Below are 27,051 nucleotides of genomic sequence, written 5' to 3' on the forward strand. Positions count from 1 at the left end.
TGCCACATTATTTCATCTTCCTCTGCAGACTTCAAGAGTCGTACATGTACATACATCACTTCTATAAATATATTTGGTATGTAAACTGAAATGCAGAGTGTTTCAAGCTATATTGTTTTCATTTCTGACATTACAAGAAAAGGGGCCTTTAAAATGAGAACCGACAAATGTTTGGCAAATGTAAAGCTGCCTTGCGTAATGTTTGCTGGCTTTGTTTGCTCAGCTTCCAGAACCAATAAAGAGAAGGAAAGAGCTGCTAGCTTGAAGTGGGGAAACACGACACATATATAAACTGCAACTCAACACCACATATTGTTGATCTGATTACGTTCTCCTTAGTTTTGGAAATTGTACTTGTTAGACAACTGTATGTAATGAGCTGACTACCTGATGGCAGCTTATGGAGGAGTAGATTAACACACTTGGTTATGCACTGCTATCTTACTTCCACCTTTTGTGTTTGTGATTTTGGTTTAGGAAAGGCTTAATGCATGTTGCTTCGACATATTAATAAATTCAGATCTTGATTCGTTGTTGTTAGGGTAAAACAAAAAAAACACTATGAAACAGTCCCTTTTTGTATCATGAAGTCATGCTGCTTACTGTTATTGCTGTTGTCGTCCACCAGGATGATCTCTTTGAGAAGGTGGGACGGCGTCCTGTTGATGGCAGAACGAATGGACCGCTGGATGACGGACAAGGCTTCGTTCACAAAAATGAACACAATGCTCATTTGTGGGAGGTTCAAAGGATAAGTAACGTTTCTGCACCTGTGGAGGACAAATAAATCTTCGTTGAGACAAAGCGTCAGTCTTTATCTCGTCTAGAAGATTAAGTGAATCATTTGACTTTAATTCCCAAAGAGCAAGATATTGTCAGGTTTCATGCCAACCCAGGTGCTTGGCAGATTTTATCAGGAACCTATATTCATTAATCAAGGTATAACTGCTGGCACTGGCAACGCTTTATGGCTGGTGGATTTTTCAAAATTTAACACTTAGAGTGCTACTGTACTCATGGTGCTACAGCAATGCAGCTATATGAAATGAATTGGTTTCGCGGGAACAAATAGAGGAAAGTCTGTAATAAATTGAGCTTCTCCAATACATTCAAAGCATGTTGATATTTGCATTGTGGACGAGAAGACCAGCAGACAAAGCAAGCTGTAATAAATGACCACAAAGCTCCAGGCAGCATGCCTTTCACTTTGAATTGAGGTTTTTCAAAATGAAATCCTGATCACTGAGTTTTCTGTTTGTGGTTTCTGTGTACAACAAATTACAAGATGAATATTCCCTTAATAATAGTTGTGGACTGTGGAAGCAAAATCTGTTAAAAAGCCCTCATCCTAATCCTCTTGACATGTCCATTTAATTTAATTCTAAAGAGAAAACTGTGCTGGGATTGTAATATCTTATCCGCTCCAGCCTGTAAAATTGAACAAAATCACATTGCTGTTCTGCTTCATCATGCTCTCCCTCCTGTTGTATTTACACAATGCCATGGCTCAGGCACCATGTTTGGGAAATGTGAAACAGAGACACAAAATGTGTATGATTAATGTCTCCCCTGGAACGGTTTCGGGTGAGTGTACGGAGCCAGTATTAGTAAGAATGAATGGTCTGAAGGGAGTTTAGCGATGTGCAGTGGAGGAAATGCCCCGAAGATTTCTGAGCTGTGCAAACTTTCTCACCAGGATATCATCTTACGTGCTCCTGCAACCTAAGTAATGTGAACATGAAAGCTCTGCTGAGTCCCAGCCAACATGGCAGGGTGTAAACAACTCCCTGTGAAGATGCTGCTGTTTTGACTTTGTAGAAATGTGGTGCTTTCTGTCCAGAACTTAATAAAAGTGCCAACAGTGCAAAAATACATGCATGACATCTTGAATATATTCTTACTTTGTCTATTAATTTACAGCTGTCCTGTCATCTTCAGATGGCCGATCCGTTATTTGCATTTGTACAGCAAGAACTGCCCACTAACAAGCCTAAACCAGCATTTTCTTTAGCCTCCATAACATGATTAACTCAGCAGCAGGTAGGGGTATTGAATGGTGTACACAAAAGTAAACTCTTCATTGGTTTTCGATTACAGGCACTCAGTGTTTGAGAGGGAACTGCAATGTGTTTTTCCATGTGGCCTCCATGAGGTCCTTTGTTTATTCGTCCGCCAAGGCGAGAGCTGAGGCGGAGGTATGTGATCAGTGCCGTTTGTTTGTCTGTCCGTCCATCTGTCTGTTTGGCAGCAAGATACAAGATATGCAAAAATCATCATACTTCACTAAACCTGGTGGAAGGATGGAGGAATGGCACAGGAATAAGTAATTAAAATTCCAGTGCAGATCTGGATACCTTTCATTTAAACTGTGAGACAAGGCGTTGGCCTTAGTGGAGGATGAACTCTGCCAGTTCCCTTAGTAATTCATATAGTTTATTTTTTGAGGAAACATACCAAATATTTGGTTTCTTGAATACTATATACTAAAAAATGCTAGAATCACTAATAACAGAGAAAGCAACTGTCATAGTGATATATAATAAAAATAATTATGATAGATTTGTCAGCTCTGGTCAATCAGTGAACTACTGCACTCCAGAAATCTCATTCTGACATTCGCAGTCCTAAAAAGACAAATCCTAATGACTTGTCGTGACACAGATTTTTCATCAGGTGCCTGACTTTTCATTTCACACTGCCACAGGTCAAAATTTCTAATAATCCAATCCTTTTATTTTAGACCAATAACCAGCAAAATGAACGAGTTTTCATCAGTGTCAGCTTTACTTTCTGGTTCCTGTTAATTAGCAGATGGGATCATGATATCATGCTAAACTAAGACGAAACAATCTACAGCTGTTTGTGTCACAAATGTGAGCATGTTATCATGCTGATATCTGCATTTAACTCAAAGCACATCCTTACAGTGCCTCTAGCAATGCTGTGGTGTTGATTTTTTCATCAGTGGACTGTTCAGGTGCTAATTGCTAAATGATCCTAATAATCCGTATAGACATATATATATACTGACATCGCAATGTAAAATTTCCCCATGCAATGATGCGGAAACCTGAACATGTTAGTTGATATCACACTTACACTACACCACTAATTAGTTTTGTTCTTATTAAATAATGTTCTGCATCCCCATTGGCCTTGCAGTGGCAGTTCAAGTATATCTAAGTGGTGCATCAGCACATTTGTCTAAAATACATGTCCCTTTTCATAAGCTTCCCATTGCTACTTATGCTTTTCCACTTTATCCTCTAGATAATATAAGTATTAACTAAAATAAAAAATAAATTTTGTTGTAGGCTGTAACAACTGTAATCCACCAGGTGAAAATCGAGGTGAAAAATGAGTTTGCACATGATTAAACTGCTACATTTGCAGCACAAAATTTGGGTACAGAACTCACTCTCAGTCTGCAACTCAGAATGTGTCAGAAAACAACAGTGAAATAAATGATTTATTCAAACAATTCAAACATCTAGTGTAGGGTGTCAGTATCTGAAAAGTGTTTGAGAACAATTCTCGCTGCAATCTTACCCATCAGGCCTGAGGTCTGGTATCGGCCTTTCTAAAGAGAGACGATCGCTGAGGTAGGCATTATATCCGTAGTACTGGAACATCTTCAGTGCCACCCGCCGGTTGTCTGGACCGAGCTCCTGACCCCAGTGAGCAAACAGCGACGAGTCAGAGAATGATGTGTCCGGCTGACTGTCGTCTCCTCTCCCCGGTGTCTCTGGGAGGCACAGGAAGACAAATAACACATGAATATTTGTCTAGGCCGCAGCGTCTCAACCTGCTGGCGAGGTTGACTGTAAGGTGACATTTAAGGAATGTGGAAAAATGATAGCACTAATATAATCCCTGTGATGAATGCCGTCCTTGTGCTGTAATGTATGTTAGCAGGTGAGGGGTGGCCTGTTATTTAAAGAGACGGACTGGCTGTCCTTCAACAGAAACGCCACGAGTTCACGCACACGATGAGATGCTCTGTTGTCCTTGAACAAAAGATTTGATTCCTACCAGCTGCTGGTGGGCTGTTCTGTAGCTGCCTTTGCTCTTTGACCTACACAGACAAGAAAAGTGAAACTAATTTCCCTAAAGGCATCGCTACAGTAAAACACACAACCTCCCTTTAATAATTAATCAACTGTGATCTTTTTTGGAATAACTGAACCCTTCTCTGAGTGTGCTCTTATATAAGATTGCAGAAGGATTCAGTTTGTGTTTAAAAAATGAGAGCACAGAGACATTTAGCAAACACACGTTGAGCGTGATAAAGTCCTGCTTGTGGTCCTTGTTGATAGATTCACTTCATGCTCAGACTTCCTAAAACACTGGTGGTATCTCTTAGACATTTTGTACCGCTTCCAAGAGAGTTTTAATGCACTTTAAAGGCAAACTTCTGAGTGTACTTAACAGTCAGGGAGCTCTACCCACAGGCGAGTGTTTTAAATGCCAAACATACAGTACGTAAAGTAGATAAAAATGAAGTGATATCATCTTCAAGAGGAAGTACACAGCAAAAAATTTCTCAACTGCACTTGCATGATTACACTGTCTAGCACTGAAAATCAAAGAGTACCCGAAGATTTCCAGGGTTTTTCATTTAATACAGCAATTTCATTGAGTCCAAGTACCTGTTGGGACATTATGCAGGGATTCAATAGTGTGTGACAGCTGAGCCTGAATATTGTGGGACTGCGGTGTTATTGAACAGCACTGTGATATTTATAATCTCTGGGAAAATGGAGTACGGGTGAGAGGTTGGTGGCAGCAGAGAAAAATCCTCAATGGCATTTCTTTCTCTAGGACTGTAAGCTGTATGATGGGTTCAATCTATAGACATTAAATTTAATTTATACAACCTATAATACTGCAAACAGATGGTCTCAGAGAAAAACTGGCCAGAAAATAATATACTCAATAATTTACCTCTGTGTCATGGTAAATAATGGCATATTGTTAATTAAAATGACCAAATCAACAGGAAATTAAATCTAATGAAAAGTGGTTCTGCTATTATGCGTTTATAATTTCATTAGATGAAAAGGAAATCAGCACCATCATGCAGCATATTGAGGCTATAGAACAATAAAAAAGAGACATTTCATTATAAAGCTTCAGTATTTTAGTTTGGGTTTTACAGGCTGATGCTATCAGGGATAATTCACATCCTAGCAGACACAATAAACAGTTTAAAATGAAATACAGGCTATGGGAGAAGAATGATTTCCTCCTTTTAATAATACTATTTGTCATAGCGGTGTTTTCTGCTGCTTATGTTGAAGCCGTTTTAGATTAATATATGCATTTAAAGTGTCAGACTATGGTAAAGATGAATGAACAGTTTAGGCTGGTGAATGAAGACCCAAAACTATTTTAAAATCCAAGGCAAGACATGAAACAGTGAGGAATAAACAAAAACTAAGAAGCCTCAAAGAGCCAAAGAGGAGAGATGCTCTGAGCCCTCGGTGACACTGCATACAGAAGACAAGGTTAAGTGTGTGTGTGTGTACAGTGTGTGTTTTAAGCAGATTGAGAATGGTTAATATTCATGAGCAGATTGTTTTAGCACCGGACTGACAAACCGTGTCAGCCAAGTCAGAACTAAAACAACAATATGGAGGATAGGCAGGTATAATAGGATTACATAGTGAACCAAAACAAAAAGAACTTCTTCAGAAAAGGCAGGAGATAATAGTGAATTTTGCTTGAAGTAAAAGGATTGTATCTGTAGTTCCAAAGTTCATATCCTGTAAAATAAAACACACAGTGCCTGTTTTACATGGTTACTCAGAGAACAAATTCATACTTATACACCCTAAGCCTGACTTACAAACAGGCACCTGAATAAGCTTTCAATAGCCTCTAGGCATTTGGTGGTACCACTGCTCACCAAATAATTATATTAGATTATTTCTCATAAAAACAAGATTCAAAATTTTGTAAACCAATGGCTCGTTTTCTGGCCAGCAGCAAACAGTAAATAGCAGATAGTACAGTGGCTAGCTGGTCAGCATAGTGCATCATTTAACAGCTAGACCCAGAAGATAACCAAAAACAGATGAAACAGAGCAAATGTTAGACTTAGATTGGCCAATGGGTTAGAAATATAACTCCAACTAAATGATTTAGTCACCATAATTAAGGATGTGCAAAGGAACAACAGTTTACAAATTCAGATTCAATTTTAAATTTGATGATATGTAAATGCTGTACTCAACAGTACATTCTGCAGCTCCCAAGTGGCCAAAAAAAAAATCTACTGTAGATTTAAACAAGATGGAAGTTTTGAAAAATCAACCTCATGTTTCATTTCACAATGTTGAATGTAAATCTATAGCCAGGGAATTGTGCAAAGGCTGGAAACTGGGTTCACAGCTATCCTAGGTGTGTCATTTATTCACCATTTATGTATTTACAAGCACTTCATTATTGACAGTTTAATAATTAACATTCATTCACGTGTTTAATCCATATAAAAACCTAGGTGCGATTACAATGAGGTCTAGTTTCATATGTAACTTTCTTGCGTGGTATTGGATTGTACGAAATTGGCTCTTCTCAAGAAAGACTGGTTCGTGATTGGTTGATGAACAACTTTCACAAGACCTGAGGTGAAGTATTATTGAGATGCATGAATATGGAAAAAGCAACAAAAGCATTTACAAAGACCTGGATTTTTACTGGTCTACTTGGTAATTAGACCTTGTAAAAATTCAGGACCGTTGCTAGTCTCCCTTAAAATTAGCATCCTGCAAAGATTTAAAAAAAAAAAAAAAAAGGTGGCATCTGGTGAATAAGAACAACAGTAACATAAAAAAATCCCACAGAAATGTCTCCAGCCTGTTAAGCTTTTGTTTGTTTCCACCATAGGAAAAAACACTAAATAAGATATGGTATTGAAAGAAAGAACACCACAAAGGAAACAGCTGCTCTTGGGAAGAAAACTGCAGCACTTCTCAAGTTTCCAATATCCATCATAACACTGTATTCTGTGGACTGATGAGACAAAAGTGCAACTTTTTACCTAAAATGCACAATACTATGTTTGGATGAAAAAAAGGAACTACACACCAGTACCTCATCTAAACTGTGATGCATGGTGGAGGGAGTATTATGGTTTGGGTCTGCTTTGCGACCTCAGGGCCTAGAAAATGTATCGAGAAATTTTACAGGAGAATATCAGGGAAACAGTCTATGACCTGAAGCTAAGGAGAGGTTGGCTGAGGCAATAAAGGCAATGACTTGAAGCACACAAGTGAATCAGCAGCAGAATGTCTGAAAAGAAAGAACTTTTTTTTTCCAAGTCAGAGTTCTGACCTTAAGTCAACTGAGATGCTGTGGCATGACCTGAAGAGAGCTGTTCAGTCAAGACACAGCATTGTAGAGAGGAATGGCAAAAATCCTCCTCACTGTTGTAAAAGTCTCATCAGTAGATACAAGAAACTTCTCATGAAGGCTGTTGTTGCTTGTATGAGCTACTAAATTCAATAATTCACCTACTTTTTCCCACTCTGCAATGTAAGAGATCGTTCACTGTGTTCACAAACCACACGAAAAGTTCAACCGTTGTGTGTTCTCAGTTTACTCAGATTGTGTTTATACATAACTGGGGCTTAAATGAAGATCAGACCACATTTTATGAGTAATCGATTGAGAAATCCTGGCACAGATTTTCTTGAAGCTATGACTGTATTTTAAAAAGTGCTTAGTGAAACATCAACAAATCAAAAAAAAAAAAAAAAAAAAGCCAACAACCACTCCAAGTTGAGAAAACAGTAAATGGAGCCCACGGCAGAATTACTTCAACACAGTTTTTAAAGTCTCACAGCAGCAAAGTAGAGAGGAAGGGTCTCAGCTCCAGATAAAACAACATTGTGATTAAACTAAGGACAAGATACAAGTTCTGTAAGTCTTTCAATCTGGGCGAGTGTGCCTCAAGGCCCATTCATCTGGTGGTTCAAATGAATTAAACAGCTTAATGACATGCCATGGGACCTCTTCTCCGACCATGTGATTTATCTTTACCTTGTGTTGGACAGCGGTGTCTTTTTGAATGCACATACATGAAACTAACCTTCGTGTTAACTTAAGTAAAGCACAGCCAAACACCTGAGGCAAATAGTGGTGCACATTTGCAGACAGGGAAAGTATTCCCCAGGTTTCCCAGCAGCACTCCAGGCGTGTGTGAAGTGCAACACTAAGTGTGCTTTCATTGCGTGCACAACCAGGCAACTGAGTTATAGCTGTCTGCTCCCACAGTCACAGAGGAGAGAGGCAGGGGAGAAGATATGCGCATACGACCAGAATGCACTCATTGTCATTAACCTGACCGTGAAATAAAAAACAACACAAAACCGCTGGAGAACAGACAACAGTTAACAGAGACATCACTGATGGAAAACAATAAACCTCCAGGTCCAACACAAGCAAACTTTTTAAAGGCAGAGCAGAACATGGTAAATTATTAAATTTCATCCCATAAAAAACAGTTCATAGTGATGAAACCACTCTACAATGCACAAAGATTTTATCAAATTATATTTATTCATGCCCTCCTGCCCGTGGAGAGGAAAATGCTTTGAATTTCAAGCGCAAGTCATTATCATTTTTGACACCTCGGAGATAAATTTCCTCCATGCAGTGCTAACTCACGGTGGTACAGATGTAGACTTTCGATAACACTGCTGTAGGCACTACAGGTTGTTGTTTTTCAACCCACCTCTCCAAACTGTAAGGCACACACTGGGAGAAAAGAAGGATGCATTTGTCCATTGTAGGTACTTTAGTGAAAAATCGATGAAAGGGTAAAATCTCGGTCAAGAAACCTGGACTGTACTCTCCATGCTGTGCTGAACAATTACAGTGGGTGGAGCAGGGAGGCAGAAAACCAGTGATGAAAAGCAAATGAATTGGTTTTTACATGTTAGATCTTTTAATATTCCATCCATCCATCCATCCATTTTCTGTCCACCACTTTATTTTGTGAAGGGCTGTGGGGGTGTGGCTGCCCATCCCGGCTGATTTAAGGTGAAAGTCAGTGCAAACCCCAGACAGGTCGGCATTTTAATATTGAATAATAAACATAAAATAAAGTTGGGCACCTCCAGAGGCCCTTTCATACAAATTCGATACTGGTCCCTCCTGATCCTGTCTCCATCGAATACAAGTCGGTGGGTGTAAAAAGCGACAGAAAATCAATGCACTAAAACCAATAAAAAAATGGATTCCATGAGTGATTGGCTGAACAGGCAGCCAAGACCTCACACAAGGGAGGCTTGTTTGTTTTTCTGCCAGTATTAGCTTGCTGTAAGAAAGGAGAGACATTTAGCAGCTCTTCCAATTATTGTTTATTTTTGACAAATAAGGCATTAAAATAGGTCGAAAACACGTGTTCTTAACATGAGATGGACCTTTAGCTCATTGATTTATTAAGGAACTCTGCTGTAATGAGACTGACTTTTTTTCTCCAACGTTTCAGCCCAGCAGATGGTGACAATGTGACAAGTGATCAATAGGAAGTTGGTAGGAATGTTAGGAATTCAAAGTGTGTTCAGCATCATTTGCACACATTTTTCAAAGCAGATGTTCTGCTTTGGGAAATGAAGGGCAAAGGGGTGGAGCTGCCTGTTTTTAACACTGTGAAACAGCTACATTAAAAGATGTCAATTAGCTTGAAAATAAATTATTTACGTAAACAAATTAGTGTTGGGTAAATTATTATTATTAATGCTTACATTTACAAGCAATGAGCTACTTCTATCTCACTTTTAGCTTTAGTTTCAATAATTTATTTGCATCGTGACTTAACTCTCAATGAGATAATGAAAACCATCACTACTGCATAGAATGGCACAGTTGCTTATGGCAGTGACTGTAGAATTCATATGTTTTTAACTACAAGCTAAAATTGACAAGTGAACATCGCTTTATTCACTTAAAGTTCCCTGTTTGACTACGACACCAGACACTCATTTCAAAAACGACTCGGCAGCTCTTTGTCTGTTCTCGTGATTTAACGGTCTGTAAAAACCCTCCAATTAAAACAGGCAGTTTGCAGTTTATCCTCAGTCATTGTATCATTTTACATCTATCATAATGAGAGCGGAATATGGAACCAAAAACATCAAACGACGTGTTGCAGTCGAAATATTCACGGACTGAGAGCGAGGAGAAAACCTTCATGTATAATGTCGGTAAAAAAAAAAAATCAGGTGTCATCATCCACCTGTAAATTTCAGGACACATCGGTGTTTCTTCTGCTTGATGTCAAAGAAGCTGTCAGCCAAAAGACGTCAGGTATTTAAAAAAAACTTTTAGTGTTCAAGGCAGTTTTGACAGAAGTGCAAAATGAATTTAAAAAATGTGGCTCACTGCTACAATGATATGCCTTCTTTACCTCTATTATGTCATATTGTTAATAATAACAAGAAAAGCACTCAGAGAGCGCAGTATTCCACCAAGGCTGCTCAATTGTTGTATGATTTCTTACAGAAAAGTCCCAATAAGTCCACAGCAGTGGAATAGAAGTGGGATTGCAATCATGTGATCGTCAGCAGGCAGCTGACATAGTGTTCACTTGTTGTCATGGTTACAGTGACACCATGCCGCTGTCTCTCAATGATACAGAAATTTTTAACAAATCCGTGCATCCAGACTACAAGCTGTATCACTGCCAAAATCGAATCAGGTCATCTTTGTGTCATTTCTGACCTTCCCTGAAAATTCCATCCAAATGTTTTGTTCCGTTTTTGAGTAATGTTGCACACAGACAAACAGACCGACTCCACCACTGCAAACACACCGCCGCGGATTTATCTGTTGAAAATCATACAACATCTGAGCAGCCGTGGCGGAGTCCTGCACTCTCTGGTATAGTAATAATAAAGAATTTTAGGATGTTCCAGTTAACTGAAAAGTATTGCTTTCAGTGGAATTGGAATGTGATGATATGAAGATATTGCGTGACTGATTTCCAAAGTCCTGTTTTCCCAACTTTGAAGATTATAATACAAGTTTAACAAAACAAAGGACCGTTGTTTTTGTTTCATACATGGGAAAATCTGAGATGTAATTAATTGCAGTGAAACACAGTTAATTCGATATCAATTGCATATATTGATTCAGCTAAAAATACTCTTTTTAATACTGTGGTATTGATTTCAGCGGTATTGTATGTATGGACACAGGTACAGGCTCAGCGCTGGACTGGTGAGAGCTGGACATAACCTTCTGCATCCCTTACATCTTCATGCACCTATTATATGTTTTTCACTGCAGCTTTATCATTGGTACAATATTTTTCAGTACATATGTTGTCCTTATTAGTCACATGACTCAGAAAAAAAACTGCACAATGACATATAGTCACTGTACAGTTTTAAATCATTCAAGTGGTTTATATGACACCATGAGCTCATTAAAAATAAATTGCACAGTAACTGTGCAAATACTAAAACTCTCAGGAATGTGGATTAAAATCGAGGCAGTGTTATCTGTTCATGGGATATAAAGAGGATTTTCTAGTAAGTCTTGAGGATATTTTGCCTCTTATTAAAGCTGTCAGCCTCAAGTGAGTAGAGGTGTGAAGTATTGTGAATGTTCTGAATCTGAACATAAAGAAAGAGCTGAATGGACAGTGGAATAAACAAACACATACAAAAAAGCTCCTGTGTTGCAAAAGCATTGTGCAAAAACAGCCACTGAGACAATAAGATACGGATCAGGAAATCCAGTTTGCAATATTCCGAGGATGCACTGCCCAACTCTGTGAGGTTATCACGGCACCAGTCTCAGTACGGATCAGAAGAAATGCAATGTCCACTTTATAAAGTAATGTACCAGGAGGTGAATGAGAGGGTATTTTCTTTAACTCAAGCCCACCACTGTGACGACTGTCTAATGTTCGTTCTTCTTTTTGTTTTTGTCTCCAACAGAAACTCATTAATACATGTAAGTACTCACATAAGAGCAGTTCAAAGAATAAAAACACTGATTTGCATTTTGTAACCGCTTGACACAGATGACTTCCTTCACACTTCTCAACGCTTTTGTCTGAATGTGTAGCCTCAAAGAACGTCTTGTTTTTATATAATAACTTGACATGCAAGCAGATGAGCTGTGTTTCATTTCATAAATATGCTAAGATTAAGCTGCTCTTATCTCCCATTTACACAGAGGAGGTCAGTTATGCTTTCATCTCTTTATAAATTAACTTGTTCTGTTCCTGCCTGTGTCTTTTTAGCTGCTGCTGCTGGAAAATATTGCCGATAGATGCCTAACAGAAGCTAAATGACACAGACACAGTACTCCAGTTTTATCATCTTTGCACCGTTTCTCTCCGAGGTACAGAATGAGTTTAAAGGTTTAATTGATTCTGCCGACGCCTGGTTCAAAACCATTTCACAGGGTCTCCCCAAGAGTCTGGGCCGCAGGAGTGTTAGATCTTTGGGAAATAACCTCCCGACTCGTCCGCAGTCTAGAGTAAAGATGGACTTGAGCCTTCAGTGGCAGCTCTTTTTTTTTTTTTAAACACAGTCATTTATACAGCTCCTTTTAATCAGTGTATGTGGCAGTGATTGTTTTCACATTCTCTTTCATTCACATGCCAGCTGAGAGTGAGGACACTTGAATGAAAACGTTCCTTAAATCAAACAAAATGAGCAAAAACAGAAGGAGTAGAATCAAGCAGGCGACCTGGCAGCCAGTCAAGCCCTCACTTATGAAATTAGCAGCAATGCACAGCTTTTAGTATTTACTGCAATTATTGGTGCACAATTGGTGCCTTAAATGTCAGATTAGGAGTACAGCAGCAGTCAGAATGAATAACAGAAGTGGTTTTATGAGGGACTTGGAAAATGTCTGCATTTAGAAAGATTTGTGCAAACTTCAGCAGCATATGGCGTCTTGGGGATTGTTACTAAATGAACCAAGTGAATTTAATCCATTCTGTGCCAAGACCTGCAGTCTGCAAAGCATCTGGCAAAACAGCAACAAGAAAAACAGATCAAATAATGAAGCACAATGATGATGTTTTTCATAAGTGTTGGACAGATGATGCCCCTTTTTGCAACAAGATTAGTTTAGTCGCTAATCACATTAACTTGAAAGCTGCACTAATCAATACTTTTCTATGATAGCTTGCACTTCAAATATTTATCATCTATACACCGCTTAATCCTCTGCAGGGTTGCAGGGGGGCTGCAGTCTATCCCAGCTGACTTACGGGGAAGGCAAGGGATACCCTGGACAGGTCACCAGTCTATCACAGGGCTACATATAGAGACAAACAATGACACTCACATTCACATCTATGGACAATTTAGAGTCACCAATTAACCTCAGCATGTTTTTGGACTGTAGGAGGAAGTCATAGCACTTGGTGAGAACCCACACTGCACAGAAAGATCTGGCTGAACTGAGGATCTTCTATTTGTGAGGCGACACCGCTAACAACAGAGCCACCATGTGACCCGCGTTAGAAATATGAGCCACGTAAAACATACTGACAAACTCGCATAGAATGATCACCCAGCTGCAATTTGTCTGAGTTAAACAGCTAAAGGGCCTCATATTTTTCTCAAGTGTTGGTGGAAAACAAAACAGAGGCAAAAAAGGGATGAATATTAAATATATTTACAATATAACTCGGAATAAATATTAATTTTTCTCTGTCTGCTGGATAAGGACAAAACGGTTTGCTTCCATTGTTCGATTCCTCGTCCACACGAACTTTTTAAGAGCATGCCAATATTGTATTTACATCTTGTTGCGCTACCCTCAAGGGATCATAATTCAAAATCAATCAGTTCAGGTTTTATAAAGTGATGCCTTGCTTGTAAAACAGACAGAGAGAGAAAAAGACATCAGGCTATCTTCACACTCAGGTAAGTATATTATGAAGAAGATGATCATGTTTGCAGAAATCAGAACCTCCTACATACAGACTATGGTCAGTTTTGCATGTTTGAACAACACTTATATTATTACTCCTTTCTCACTGGAAGTCCTTTCTTTCATGACAGAATATATAGCTAATAACCAATTAGTCTGTGGGAAGCTGAGTCCACCACGGTATAGGTGCTGTATGGGCCTCTGTGACTTAAGGAGGGGAAAATTCTCTCATTAGGACGCATCAGTAGCTGGCATGTCACACTGACATTTTCCTCTTGAAAGAGGATAGGGGTGTGTGGCTGTGTCTTTCTCTTTGTTTATTCCCAGGAGGGGATATGCAGTGGCAGAATTTGGGAGGAGGGTCATGTTTACTTGGAGCGGCCTTTGTCATCTCTACCCCTTTTGTTCATTTCTCCTCATTAAAGCGCTGAAATCACCCGTGCCCTTCAGAAGGGTACAAAGGCTTTCTTTGTGCTTTTTCATCCTTTAGCGGAAGGATTCTCTAGAAATTCAATGTCATTAATTGCACAGAATTCCGAGCAACTAGCTGCAATATTTTGCTTCTTTTGTAGAACAGCAGATATCATGAGACAGTGTCGACGTTATGGGATATCAAGCTCTGGACATCTTGCCTCTGAGCCACATTTCTCATTCCCACTGTTCAAGTTGAAAAGCTGGATTTGTCATTCCATTAAATTCAGTCATCTGAGATGCCTTTTCTATAACCTCCTATCAGATCTGACTTCCTCAGCACCGAGCGCATGGAGAAAGAAAAAAGGCTTCTTCACTGTATCTTTTCACTTTTTATCTTGCAATTCCTATCTGTGCCCTGCATTTAACATCATTTGTCCTTTGTGGCGGGGTTGTTTTCCTCCAGTTTGGGGTGTAGCTTCTCCTCAGAAAAGCACTCATTGGCGCAGGATATAAATCAAAAATATTTCAAAGTGTTGAGAGAGCAGAAAAATAAACTGATGTGGCCCAAGGCATGGAAAAGTACAGGGTGAAAAATCCCATTAATCTCACATAAAGGACATCTATCTTCCTGAGCCAATACCAATTATTCACTGCCAATGAAGTTTTAAAGTACAAAAAGTATTTTTTGAACCAAGGCCTACTTTTCCCATAATTTTCCATTAAGCTGATATGCTGCTTTTGGGGCTGAATTATCACAGCACATAATAACACAACAGGACAATAACAGAGCGACACATCCTGACACGCCAGAGACAAATGAGTAAATTAGGAGAAGTTTGATGAAATTACTCCTGAATGGGCAGAAAAAAATAGAAATACAACTGCATTCATAGTTTTCAGAGACTTTTTAATAAGTGGGTAAAAAAGATCCTCCTTAAGACTGCATGAGAGGAAAAATGAGTATTTCAGCATCTCTAGTGAACTGAACAGAAAATGGAAAGTCTCCATTTCAGCCCAAAGTGCAGCTAATCACAAGAGTTTTCTGCTCTGCGAGGCTGCACTTAGACACAGCTTCGAGGTAAATCCTAATATTAACATGCCAACACATTCACCGCGATAGAACTAACAAGCTGTTGTTTGACAGGTGTATCATTAGCCATCTTCATTTAGTGTGACAGAACTGCTCCCTTGTTGAACAACAATAAATATCTCACTCGAATTTTCTTTTTTTCCCAGTCCAATGGGGGCTCTTTAACTGTTTATTCCCTCTGATGTGATTCCTGCATTTACTCATATGCTGATGTCTTTCTGAATGTCTGGTTTTGAAAATATATTTCACATATTGTGCAACATTAATCGAAGTTAAACTGGAAATGTGACTGTTAGAACTGACTTGATTCAATCTACTGGAGAGTAGGCAGGAAATGCGCAGCCTTCTTCCTGCTAAATGTTTCAACCAACACCAACCTTTAACCTTCTGAACCCAAGGCAGTTTCTAGGCGTTGTTTTGCTCCTGTTGCTTTTTACTGACGGTGGGCTCTTTTTTTAAACAGCAATATAAAGTCCTGCACCTCTGTGAAAATGGCAAAATTATGGCGAGAAGTTGGAGGACCTCAAATATTTTGTGCCATCTAGGAAAACTGAACTTCTTCAACTGTTTACTTTTACAAACCTGGTGGCCCACAGGAGTCACCGATACTAGACAAATGACTTTACACATTATATATAATTCACTGCTTACATGTGCGCCTCCTATCAGCTCTGTTATATACGGCCTGCAGTTCAGCTGTCGATTGTCCATTGGTTGCAGTGGAGACACTATTTTTTGAGTGAGACATGTAGAAGTAATTTTGATGAAATATCACAATTTTAAGCTTGGATTCGTTTGGAAGCATCCTGATGTAACGGCACTACACAGATGAGTAGTTATAGAATCATTGGAAAGTTGAAAATCTGACTATTCTTTCTGTTTCAGCAGTTTCTGACAAATAAATAGTGCAACTCTGTAAACCCAGTAGCAGTTTTTGGGGTTCAGGAGATTGAAATATACCTGGATTGACCCCTACTCTGATCTCTACATTTCCCTCATATGTCTAAGAAGAAGAAGAAGTAGTAGTCAGGTGATCTGCAAAGTCAGTACCATTCATCCACTATGAATCGTGATTTTCACGGCAATACAACCGCCAGTTGTTGAGATTTTTCAGTCTGAACTAAAATGGTGGGCCGATTGTTTGACATCGCCGGCTGTGCTGCAAGTGTCACCAGAAACCTGAATGTTTGTCTGTATTCATGAGACAAACAGAAAAGGTAAAAACAGCAGAAACTGGTAGCTTCTCTATCATTAGCCTTTGTTGAGGAAAAAAAAACAGAATCTCCAAAATAAAGCACTTGCCTGAGGAGCTGTATATAAATCAAATCAAAGTAGATGTGTCAGTATATTCATTTAATTATAATGCATATTTTCTCAAAGGACTATGACAATAACAAGAAATAAGTTTTAATCTGTCAGTGATGGTTACATTATCATAATTACTTCACCTTTGGTAGAACAAAAACACTCCACTGACTTCTCAGAGAGTTTCTCATCTTGAATATTTTACTGCTTGGTGGCTTTCTAGCAATGAAAAGGATTCTAGCTAAAAATGTTCACCTACAGTATCACAGCTCCATGTAGAGATTCTTTTAATGAAAAAACATCTTAAGATGTCTGAAGGGTTGTGGTACACTGTCTTTAATATTTCACTGGTAAGTAGTAAAAGAATCCATAAAACATTGTTAGTCTATTTCTTAAAAGCTGCATGTGGAGACAGAAATCTCAGCTCTAATTCTAATGAACTCTACGCGGATTTGGAAGGCAGATATTGACATCCAGTATCTTATTTCTGGTAGCAGTTTGATCCTGACCTCTGCTGATGCTGGTGAGGGGTACATATCAATTATTCAGCTCCAGAGCTCCTTGATTTTTCACTTGGGGAGTTTGGAGGGAAAAAAGGCACAGGTCATTTAACAGCCGGAATTATTGTGAGAGTCACTATTCAAAAAGCCGCTCATCTCCTGGGGTTTGTGCGGGAGGTTTTGCTTGCGATTCTCCTCAAATGAAAGAGCTCAGAAACAGTACAAGGCACACAAAAATACCCTTCATGCTTTCTACACCACCGTGAATAGGATTCTGCTGTTGCATGTTTGGTATGTTTGTCTGGTACAACTACTTCAAAAAGAAATGATCACATAAGTAAAAAGGCTTTACTCCTCTTCAGAAACTGGATTCCTGTCACAATGTGTATCAGAAATCTGGCTTCTGTGTGCAATTCAGGGAAACATCCATCCATTCTCTATACACCACTTTATCCTCACTAGGGTTGCAGGGGGTGCTGGAGCCTATCTCAGCTGACTCGGGCGAAGGCAGGGGACACCCTGGACAGGTCACCAGTCTGTCTACATATACAGACAAACAATCACACTCATTCACACCTACGGGCAATTTAGGATTACCAATTAACCTCAGCATATTTTTGGACTGTGGGAGGAAGCCGGAGTGCCTGGAGAAAACCCACGCATGCACAGGTAGAACATGCAAACTCCATGCAGAAAGATCCCAGGCCCAGGCCAGGATTTGAACCGGGGATCTTCTTGCTGCAAGGCGAAAGTGCTAACCACTACCCCTAATTCAGGGAAACAGAGGAATCAAATTTAGTCAAAAATGCTTCTTCAGTGACAAAAATGCAGCCTTGTGATTAATATAATTCCTTGTAAAGTCACACTAAAACTAAAACTATCCTTCAGGCATCAAAGTAAGTGCATTGCCACCACTGAACAGGTGACTCTTAGTGTATTTCAGACTTTACACTGTTAAGAAAAGCTGTGCACTGCCACAGAGCCTCCTCTATAATTACACCTAACACACACAAACCAACTTCTCCTCGAAATAAGATTCATAAATTAGAAATTCACAAAGGCAAAGGCCCTTTTTGAAATAAATTTAGAGCCCCCTGGATTAAAAACACTGTAAAATGCAATTGAGAAAACAAATTAGTTCTGTATAAGCAGAATTTCTGGGAGACAGGTTTGCACGTCAACACGATTTATTGCAGGTACTGTTCAATAAGCTCCCAAAAATAATCAGCAGATTATGAGAAAATCTGATTACTGACCTTCTGCATATAAACTAGATTCACGGTAACAAGTACAAACAGCATCCTCAGTGCATCTTCCAGTAAAATATAGCTGAAACAGGTGTTTTTTTTTAAGCTTGAGGACAGCAAATTTCCAAAACAGAAAAATGAGGCTGAAACACATTGGTTCATTTACATCTAGTTACCGTAACAAATGTATGTAAATGCACTGATTAGTTTCTTGTAGAAAACCGTTTCTTTATAACAACCTGCAGCATGCGCTATTAAATTACATTAATGGGTTAGAGAGGTGTATTGAGCCTCAAACCAAAGTGTCAGTGTCACCTAGTCACGGCTAGATCACCATGGTAACTGATGTTGCACTGCTAACCTACTCCAGAAGAGGTTAGGTTGAGAGTTTAGGATGAATTTCAATCTGCTGAAAGGAGTATCATCCTTTCACCCTTTTCTCTATGAGCGATATACAGTGCCTTGTGAAAGTATTCGGCCCCCTTGAACTTTTCAACCTTTCGCCACATTTCAGGCTTCAAACATAAAGGTATAAAATTCTAATTTTTTGTCAAGAATCAACAACAAGTGGGACACAATCGTGAAGTGGAACGAAATTTATTGGATATTTTAAACTTTTAACAAATAGAAACCTGAAAAGTGGGGCGTGCAATATTATTCGACCCCCTTGCATTAATACTTTGTAGCGCCACCTTTTGCTGCAATTACAGCTGCAAGTCGCTTGGGGTATGTCTATCAGTTTTGCACATCGAGAGACTGAAATTCTTGCCCATTCTTCCTTGCAAAACAGCTCGAGCTCAGTGAGGTTGGATGGAGAGCGTTTGTGAACAGCAGTCTTCAGCTCTGCCCACAGATTCTCGATTGGATTCAGGTCTGGACTTTGACTTGGTCATTCTAACACCTGGATACGTTTATTTGTCAACCATTCCATTGTAGATTTGGCTTTATGTTTTGGATCATTGTCCTGTTGGAAGATAAATCTCCGTCCCAGTCTCAGGTCTTTTGCAGACTCCAACAGGTTTTCTTCCAGAATGCTCCTGTATTTGGCTCCATTCATCTTCCCATCAATTTTAACCATCTTCCCTGTCCCTGCTGAAGAAAAGCAGGCCCAAACCATGAGGCTGCCACCACCATGTTTGACAGTGGGGATGGTGTGTTCAGGGTGATGAGCTGTGTTGCTTTTACGCCAAACATATCGTTTTGCATTGTGGCCAAAAAGTTCCATTTTGGTTTCATCTGACCAGAGCACCTTCTTCCACATGTTTGGTGTGTCTCCCAGGTGGCTTGTGGCAAACTTTAAACGCGACTTTTTATGGATATCTTTGAGAAATGGCTTTCTTCTTGCCACTCTTCCATAAAGGCCAGATTTGTGCAGTGTACGACTGATTGTTGTCCTATGGACAGACTCTCCCACCTCAGCTGTAGATCTCTGCAGTTCATCCAGAGTGATCATGGGCCTCTTGGCTGCATCTCTGATCAGTCTTCACCTTGATGGAGGTAAAAGTTTAGAGGGACGGCCGGGTCTTGGTAGATTTGCAGTGGTCTGATACTCCTTCCATTTCAATATGATTGCTTGCACAGTGCTCCTTGAGATGTTTAAAGCTTGGGAAATCTTTTTGTATCCAAATCCGGCTTTAAACTTCTCCACAACAGTATCTCGGACCTGCCTGGTGTGTTCCTTGGTCTTCATGATGCTCTCTGCACTTTAAACAGAACCCTGAGACTATCACAGAGCAGGTGCATTTATACGGAGACTTGATTACACACAGGTGGATTCTATTTATCATCATCAGTCATTTAGGACAACATTGGATCATTCAGAGATCCTCACTGAACTTCTGGAGTGAGTTTGCTGCACTGAAAGTAAAGGGGCCGAATAATATTGCACACCCCACTTTTCAGTTTTTATTTGTTAAAAAACTTTAAAATATCCAATAAATTTCATTCAACTTCACGATTGTGTCCCACTTGTTGTCGATTCTTGACAAAAAATTACAATTTTATATCTTTATGTTTGAAGCCTGAAATGTGGCGAAAGGTTGAAAAGTTCAAGGGGGCCGAATACTTTCACAAGGCACTGTAGATTGTCAGCTTAGGGAATGCATTTGCAAACCTGTTGCGCTCTTTGTTGGCAGTCTTACTGAGCAAAGCCATGCAGTCACAGTAGGCAAACATTATGTGTCACGTTGTCATAGGGACCTACATGCATTCAGTTGGTAATGCAGAAAATGCGTAATTATGTTTGTATGTTTGGTCCTGATTAACTGCAAAGTCCATTTGACACTGCTGGTGTCGCAGTTGGATGGTCACAGATTAGAAAATTGAGAATTTCCTCAGTAACATTAATTTCATTTTGATTTGGCCGAGTGATTTCTGTGTATCCTTCATAATAGGACAGTATTAGACCTAAATGCACTTCTTGGATGTTATATTAAAATGTGTTAAGTCACCTTGCCATTTAAAGTGGACTGTATAGTATATAGATTGACATTGCATGACCAAAAACAAAGTTGTCACCTGGATTTAACTAAGCAAATAGGTAAGAGCCTTCCATTGGATAACTACTGCAGTGATGAATACGTTTCAGTTGCAACAACTTATTTAACCCGAGCCGATGCAGTGAGGAGCTTCTCATTTCTTAAATAACCATGTTGGAAGACGTATCCTGTGGTCTTGGAAAGGATGTTAATCTGTCTCACAAGGGTCAAATTACTGGTCTGCATCAAGCAAAGAAAACAACTAAGGAGATTTCTGAAAATCAGGTTAAGAACCATCCAATGCATTATTAAAACCTGAAGGATAGTGGAGAACAATCATCTTCCAGGAACAAATGTGCTCAGTCATGTGGTCTGATGAGTCCAGATTTAAGTGATGGGTGTATCAGGGTAAGAAGAGAGGCATCATGGCTAGTGCCTACCAGTCTGTAGGGGTTAGGGTTATGATCTGGGGTTGGTCAGGTTCAGCAACGTTATGTTCCCAAAGAATGAGGTCAGCTGACTACCTGAATACACTGAATGACCAGGTCTTTCCATCAGTGGAGTTTTTCTTCCCTGATGGCATGGACACGTTCCAAGATAGCGATGCCAGGATTCATGGGGCTCACATTGTGAATGAGTAGTTCAGGGAGCATGAGACGTCATTTTCACACATGGATTGGCCTCCACAGAGTCCAGACCTCAGCCCCACCGAGAATCTTTGGGATGTGCTGGAGAAGACTTTGTGCAGCGGTCCGACTCTCTCATCATCAATATAAGAACAGAAATGGACAGAAAAAAATGCTGTGACATTGCAGAAGCTTAACGAAACAATGCCACAGCGACTGAGCGCCATACTCAAAGTTTTTTTTTGTTTTTTTTAACTAGTATTCATCTCTTGTATAATTTACAACAACATTCTCAACCTGTTTCCCTTTACCAAAACAGGTAGCACCCAGTCGGTTGATTTTTTGTGGAAGAAGTTTTTTTAAAAAATGCCTCAAATGTCTGATGCATCTTTTTTGGGAGAGAGCCTCGTGAAGAACCTCACTGACAAAGGGTTTAACAAAGGCTGGGATTTTAGGTTTTGTCAAGCTCTTTTACAAACAAAGCCTGTCCATGTTAAACTTGCTCTGTAGTAAAACCCACTGGTCTCTTGTGTGCATGTAAACATTATGCCTGTTCGTGGTAAAAGAGTTTGAGAGATGCAAGCTTAAATATAGGTGAATTCATCCGCTCACACGTTTGTTCTTCTGTGGTAGTTAAGGGTGTAAAAATCTCAAACTGAATGTGGGAAATTTAACCGTGAAGATGAATTTCCAAACTAAAGTAAAAGACATTTTTTTATTTAGCTTAGGCAATAATATAGTACACTTCATTGCTTATTGGCTGCCTTTGACGTAGCATTGTTGCCAAATTAGGATTTCATCTGAAGCGTGATTAGTTTGATAATGTATAAAAAGCAGAGCGGACAAACTGCATCCCTGGGAAGTAGAAGCTGGAGGAAGACATTTCGGTAATGAAAATAAATGCGAGCTTCGTGAGACAATGTTCTGGGCTAAAATCATGGAGGTAACTTCAGCATTATTGTGGTTGGAAACGCTGACAAGTAAGTCAAGTGAGAGAAAGTGAGACAAATGCTGGGGAGTAGAAAATTGCCTCCTGGGGAAGATTGGCACAAACAAATAATCGTCAAGCTCCCCGAGTTTGATAACCAACTATCCATTTTCAACATCTGCAAGTAAGCTGAAGGTCTGGACAATGATATCAATCAAGATTTCTCTATTTCTGTTCAGAGGAGGAGGTAAGACCTGCAGGTCAAACTGCATGGCTGCCTGTGGAGGACGGATAAACACCGGCTGAAATGTTGTTGTCGAACCCAGAAGCCACAAAATTCCATTAGAAAGGTACACATTCAGTTTCTTTTGCTGTTCGTTTTGTATTTAATTGTGTTATTCTGCTCAAATTTACTCACACACTAAACCGGTCTAATAAGTCCTTCCCTCAAATTTCCAAATTGCGCTGTTAATAAATTACTGAAATTACACACGTCACCTCTGATCATGGAGAAGGAAATCATGTAAATCACTTGGACTTTGATTTCTTTTCAAGCAGAGCCAATTGTGGTTCAGTTTTCACTCAAACCAGAGATCAGTTAGTCCTGCCTTTGTGTCACACTTCTCCTCAATATTCTTAACAATCACAAAGACACTAACAACATGAATACATTGATGTTTATCCAACATAAAGTCTTTCTCATCCATTTCCAACTGCCCTGATGTGAAATGAGATTAGAATCACTGCAGCTATGGGATCAGCTATACATATTTTTGGGTGCTGTGCTTCACATTAGATTATATTTACATCTTTTGTTATTTTCACAGTTTATAGAGATCGAATCATACAAGTTTCTCCTGGTTGATATCTCCCATCCCTGGTTTTTAGTTTAGTCAGTGTCCTTATTTGTTGTTTGCCCTTGCCTTTATTGAAGAGATTTATAAAAGACCCTTGTGAGGTTTCCTTTTATCTTGTATCTGTTTTTTTTTCTCACCTTGCCTCTGCTTTACAGCTTTCATGTTAAAATAAAATGGCATCTTGTAAATTAGGCACTGTGAAAATAAAATAATCTAAAAATGCAGGTAACATTAGGGATTCAACAAGAAGAAACGTTTCCACAGTAAATAGAGCTTTTGCTGAATGCTTTAAAGAGGACAGTGTTGGTATATTCCATGTGTGTGATGTAAAGTTTCTTGTCAAAGCTCAAGAATAGACGGCTGCTACACTGGATACGCACTCTTCTGTTACTGTTATGCTTTTGTGACTGCAGTGTGAAATCAATAAATCAGATGGTGCAATGATTGGTTGAGGGGGAGAAAAAACTCAGGCCTAACTTAAATTTGGTGGAGAAAAACTTCACAACAATGGCCCTCTGTGGATGGATATGCCAATGGCTGTATACATGCATTCCTGATTTGTTGTGGAAGAAAGGTAAGACACAAATCAAAACATAAAGCATAAACTACAAGACAAAACAGTCTACAGTTCGCCTGAAGGATTCAAAGTGGGAGTGATAAATATGGTGAAAAACAAACAGAAGGCAAAAAGGAAAATAAAATCAAATTTGACACTAAAGATGCATTTTAGAATTACAGATGTCATTAACCTCAGTCACAAAAAACTTCACACTCCAGATCCAAATGTGAACTGACAAACCCATTCATGAGAAAATGTAGAAAAACAGCCTCGGGCCATCTGGCTCAAAATGCTGCACCTTTAACACCACCCGTTAAAGGGTGAAGCAACAAGTTAAAGGCCAGTAATGAGGCTGATCAACCTCTAGTGAGAAAAGGCTGCCAGTGATAAACAAATGAGATTTGCTGTATGGTGGTGGCAGAGCCGTCACATCCCTTTATAGCCTTTAAATGTCATATCCGTTTCAAAAAGTCCTCATCGTGCTGATTATGTCTCATTTTCAGCATTCAGTGTTTGAATTGCCCCATGCTGCTGGTCAGTTTGGAAATTTGCAGAAAGTTAGCCTCACTTGCTAAAGGTTTCATAAAGGTTACTTTGTGTCCGTGTTATTTCATCACATGCTGAGTCACTGGCAGCTCTCACACACTCAGTGTTGCGTTTGTCTCACATTAGTGCTTGCAGTCTCTTTCACAGGTTCAGTTGTGGTGACTGCTGATAACCACACTTGAGTCATGGCATGGAGGAACACACAATGTCTGGGAGACTGGTTGTATAAGGAGCACTCGGATCACAGATGGAAATAAGTGACGGCTAACCAGTCCTCAACTTGTTTACCGTTTGTGTGGCTGCTGGAATGGAACTGACATTAAGAATAGGGCTGAAGATTTCAGGAAAAATATGTAACACTGAGTCAAATTCCTTGTATGTGAAAATCTACTTGGCAATAAAACCTTTCTGATTCTGGGAGGTTATTTTCTAACAGATATTTGATTTGTGATATAATTTCCAGCTCAGTATTCACTGTGTAAGAGAATTGGAACATATGGTGAAGTGTTACGACAAGAGATTCCAGCAAAAGTCAGACACAGCTGAGGGCATTCAATTGTAAAAACCACTGACAGAACAGTTTAAGCAGTTCAGATGTGCTGCCTAAATTGCAGCCCTTGTGAGTTGCTGATTGCATTGTTTGAAATGGCAACTTTGATTTACAATCTATTAATCATTCCACACTAATTAGGAAATATCTTTATTGCCTATTCACAGACATTAAAAGACTCAAATGTCAGTTAGTACAAAGATCACCACTGTAGGAGGCTCTGTTCTTGTAAAAAGATTAAAGTATTTCTGACTACAAAATAATTGCACAAGTCAAAACAGATCAATGATATACACTCATCAGCCACAACATTATGGCCACTGACAGGTGAAGTGATCAGCATCAATCATCTTGTTACAATGCAACATTCTGCTGGGAATCTTTGAGTCCCGACATTCATGTGGATGTCAGGACTCAAAGGACTAAGCATTGCAGGTCAAACAACTACCTTAACTCCCCCACTTACGGGAACAGCAAACAGCAGTCCTTGATGCCAGTTGCCCTCCTCAGCAGGACAATGTACCCAGACACACCACAAAAACTGCTCATTACGACAGAGCTAAGCTGTTCACCCGGGTTCCACACTCCCCAGATCCAAATCTTATTGAGCATCTGTGGGGATGTTGTAGGATAAACCTGATCTATGTAGGTCCCACCCTGGAACCCACAGGACCCAGGATTCTCTGCCACCAGGCTAGTGCCACAGGACACCAGCAGAGGTCCTGTATCCATGTCCCACTGGGTCAGAGGAGTTTTAGTAGCATAAAGGAGACCAACAAAATATAAAGCAGGTGATCATAATATTATGCCTGATCGGTGTATATATGATGCGTTAGTTTAAAAAAGTAATTGTAGTTTGACTTTAAATTCATACACAGAATTCACTGTTTGCAGCTTCTGGCTAGGAAAGTTTTCAGCGTACCACCCAAAATAAACTCACCAACCAACAGTAAATGTTCTTCCCAGGAGCCACCGAGCTGTATTTCAGTGTGCAGAGCCACAGCGAAGGCCAGCGAGTGTATGTGTTGAACCTGAGGGCTGCTGATGCACAGGAAGTGCCGTGGGGAGTACTCGGGAAAGAAATATGAAGGTTTAGTTGCTTTGTGTTTCACTTCTGTAATCGCAGTGGGGCAGATGTGCTCGTACGTTTCGCACATCAAAAGCCTTACACTCGGCTTTGCGCTCACACTATCACAAGTCATGACGCGGCTACAGAACGTATAGGTTGAACATTAATTCCAACGGCAATACAATGAGATATATAATTAGCTCCAAAACTCTGTGCTTTGTTGCAAAAAAAGTGAAGCAGCCGAGTCCTTATCACCACATAGCAGATGCCCCACAAAGGCGCATGACAGGGGAGTTTTTGCACAGTGTTGGTTTGTACCTCGGGCCAGTCAGACTGAAAGGCTGCTGGCTTGTTGCTGATGGCAGTCAGTGGCCTCTGTACCAGGCTGACAAAACCCTGCCTGACGGCTGAATCCTCCTATCATGTAATGTCAGAAGATCCGAAAGCTTTGAGAGGGCTGATTTATAAAAAAAAAAAACAAGGACAAAGAAGGATAGTTTTAATAACAGGAGCCAAGATCACCGTTTTTGCATTTTCACAAGATTGCACCAGATTTTTTACTACAAAAAGAGACTACTCGATAAAAGACACGTTGACCACAAGTTGGAGGACAAAAATATGCACACCTTCCACTTAGCATTTTTAACTGCGACCGATGTAGAACCTTCAGAGGAGTACAGATGGTAGCTGAACGTTCTGTAAAGAAATAATTCTGGATCTGTGATGCACCAACTGTTGTTCTCCTCAGCGTACAATTCAGCTGAGACATCCCCATGCAAATACACACCAAGTTCTAAGTATTATCTTTTGGGAGAATATGTAATGACTTCATTTCTGCACCGAATTACCTCCCTAAAAAGGATTGGATCTATTTTTATGCTAAGCATTTGCATTCAAGAGGCATTTGTGAATATTTGATGGCTTGCACTTGCACCAGGAAGAGGCTCAGAGAGGCAGGGGAAGCCGGTGCAGAGC

General features: G+C 39.7%; 1 protein-coding gene across 1 annotated transcript in view; it reads right to left on the minus strand.

The window, feature by feature from the left end:
- galnt18b (UDP-N-acetyl-alpha-D-galactosamine:polypeptide N-acetylgalactosaminyltransferase 18b) overlaps positions 1-27,051 on the minus strand; it is an 84,147-nt gene that overhangs the window by 43,093 nt on the left and 14,003 nt on the right. The window contains exons 2-3 of the mRNA XM_022212710.2: positions 3,550-3,745; positions 604-770 (exon numbers count right to left, since the gene is read on the minus strand). Coding sequence (XP_022068402.1) covers positions 604-770; positions 3,550-3,745 — 363 coding nt within the window. The remainder of the gene's footprint in view (positions 1-603; positions 771-3,549; positions 3,746-27,051) is intronic.

Source organism: Acanthochromis polyacanthus, chromosome 2, assembly GCF_021347895.1.
Source record: "Acanthochromis polyacanthus isolate Apoly-LR-REF ecotype Palm Island chromosome 2, KAUST_Apoly_ChrSc, whole genome shotgun sequence".
Classification (NCBI taxonomy): Eukaryota; Metazoa; Chordata; class Actinopteri; family Pomacentridae; genus Acanthochromis; species Acanthochromis polyacanthus.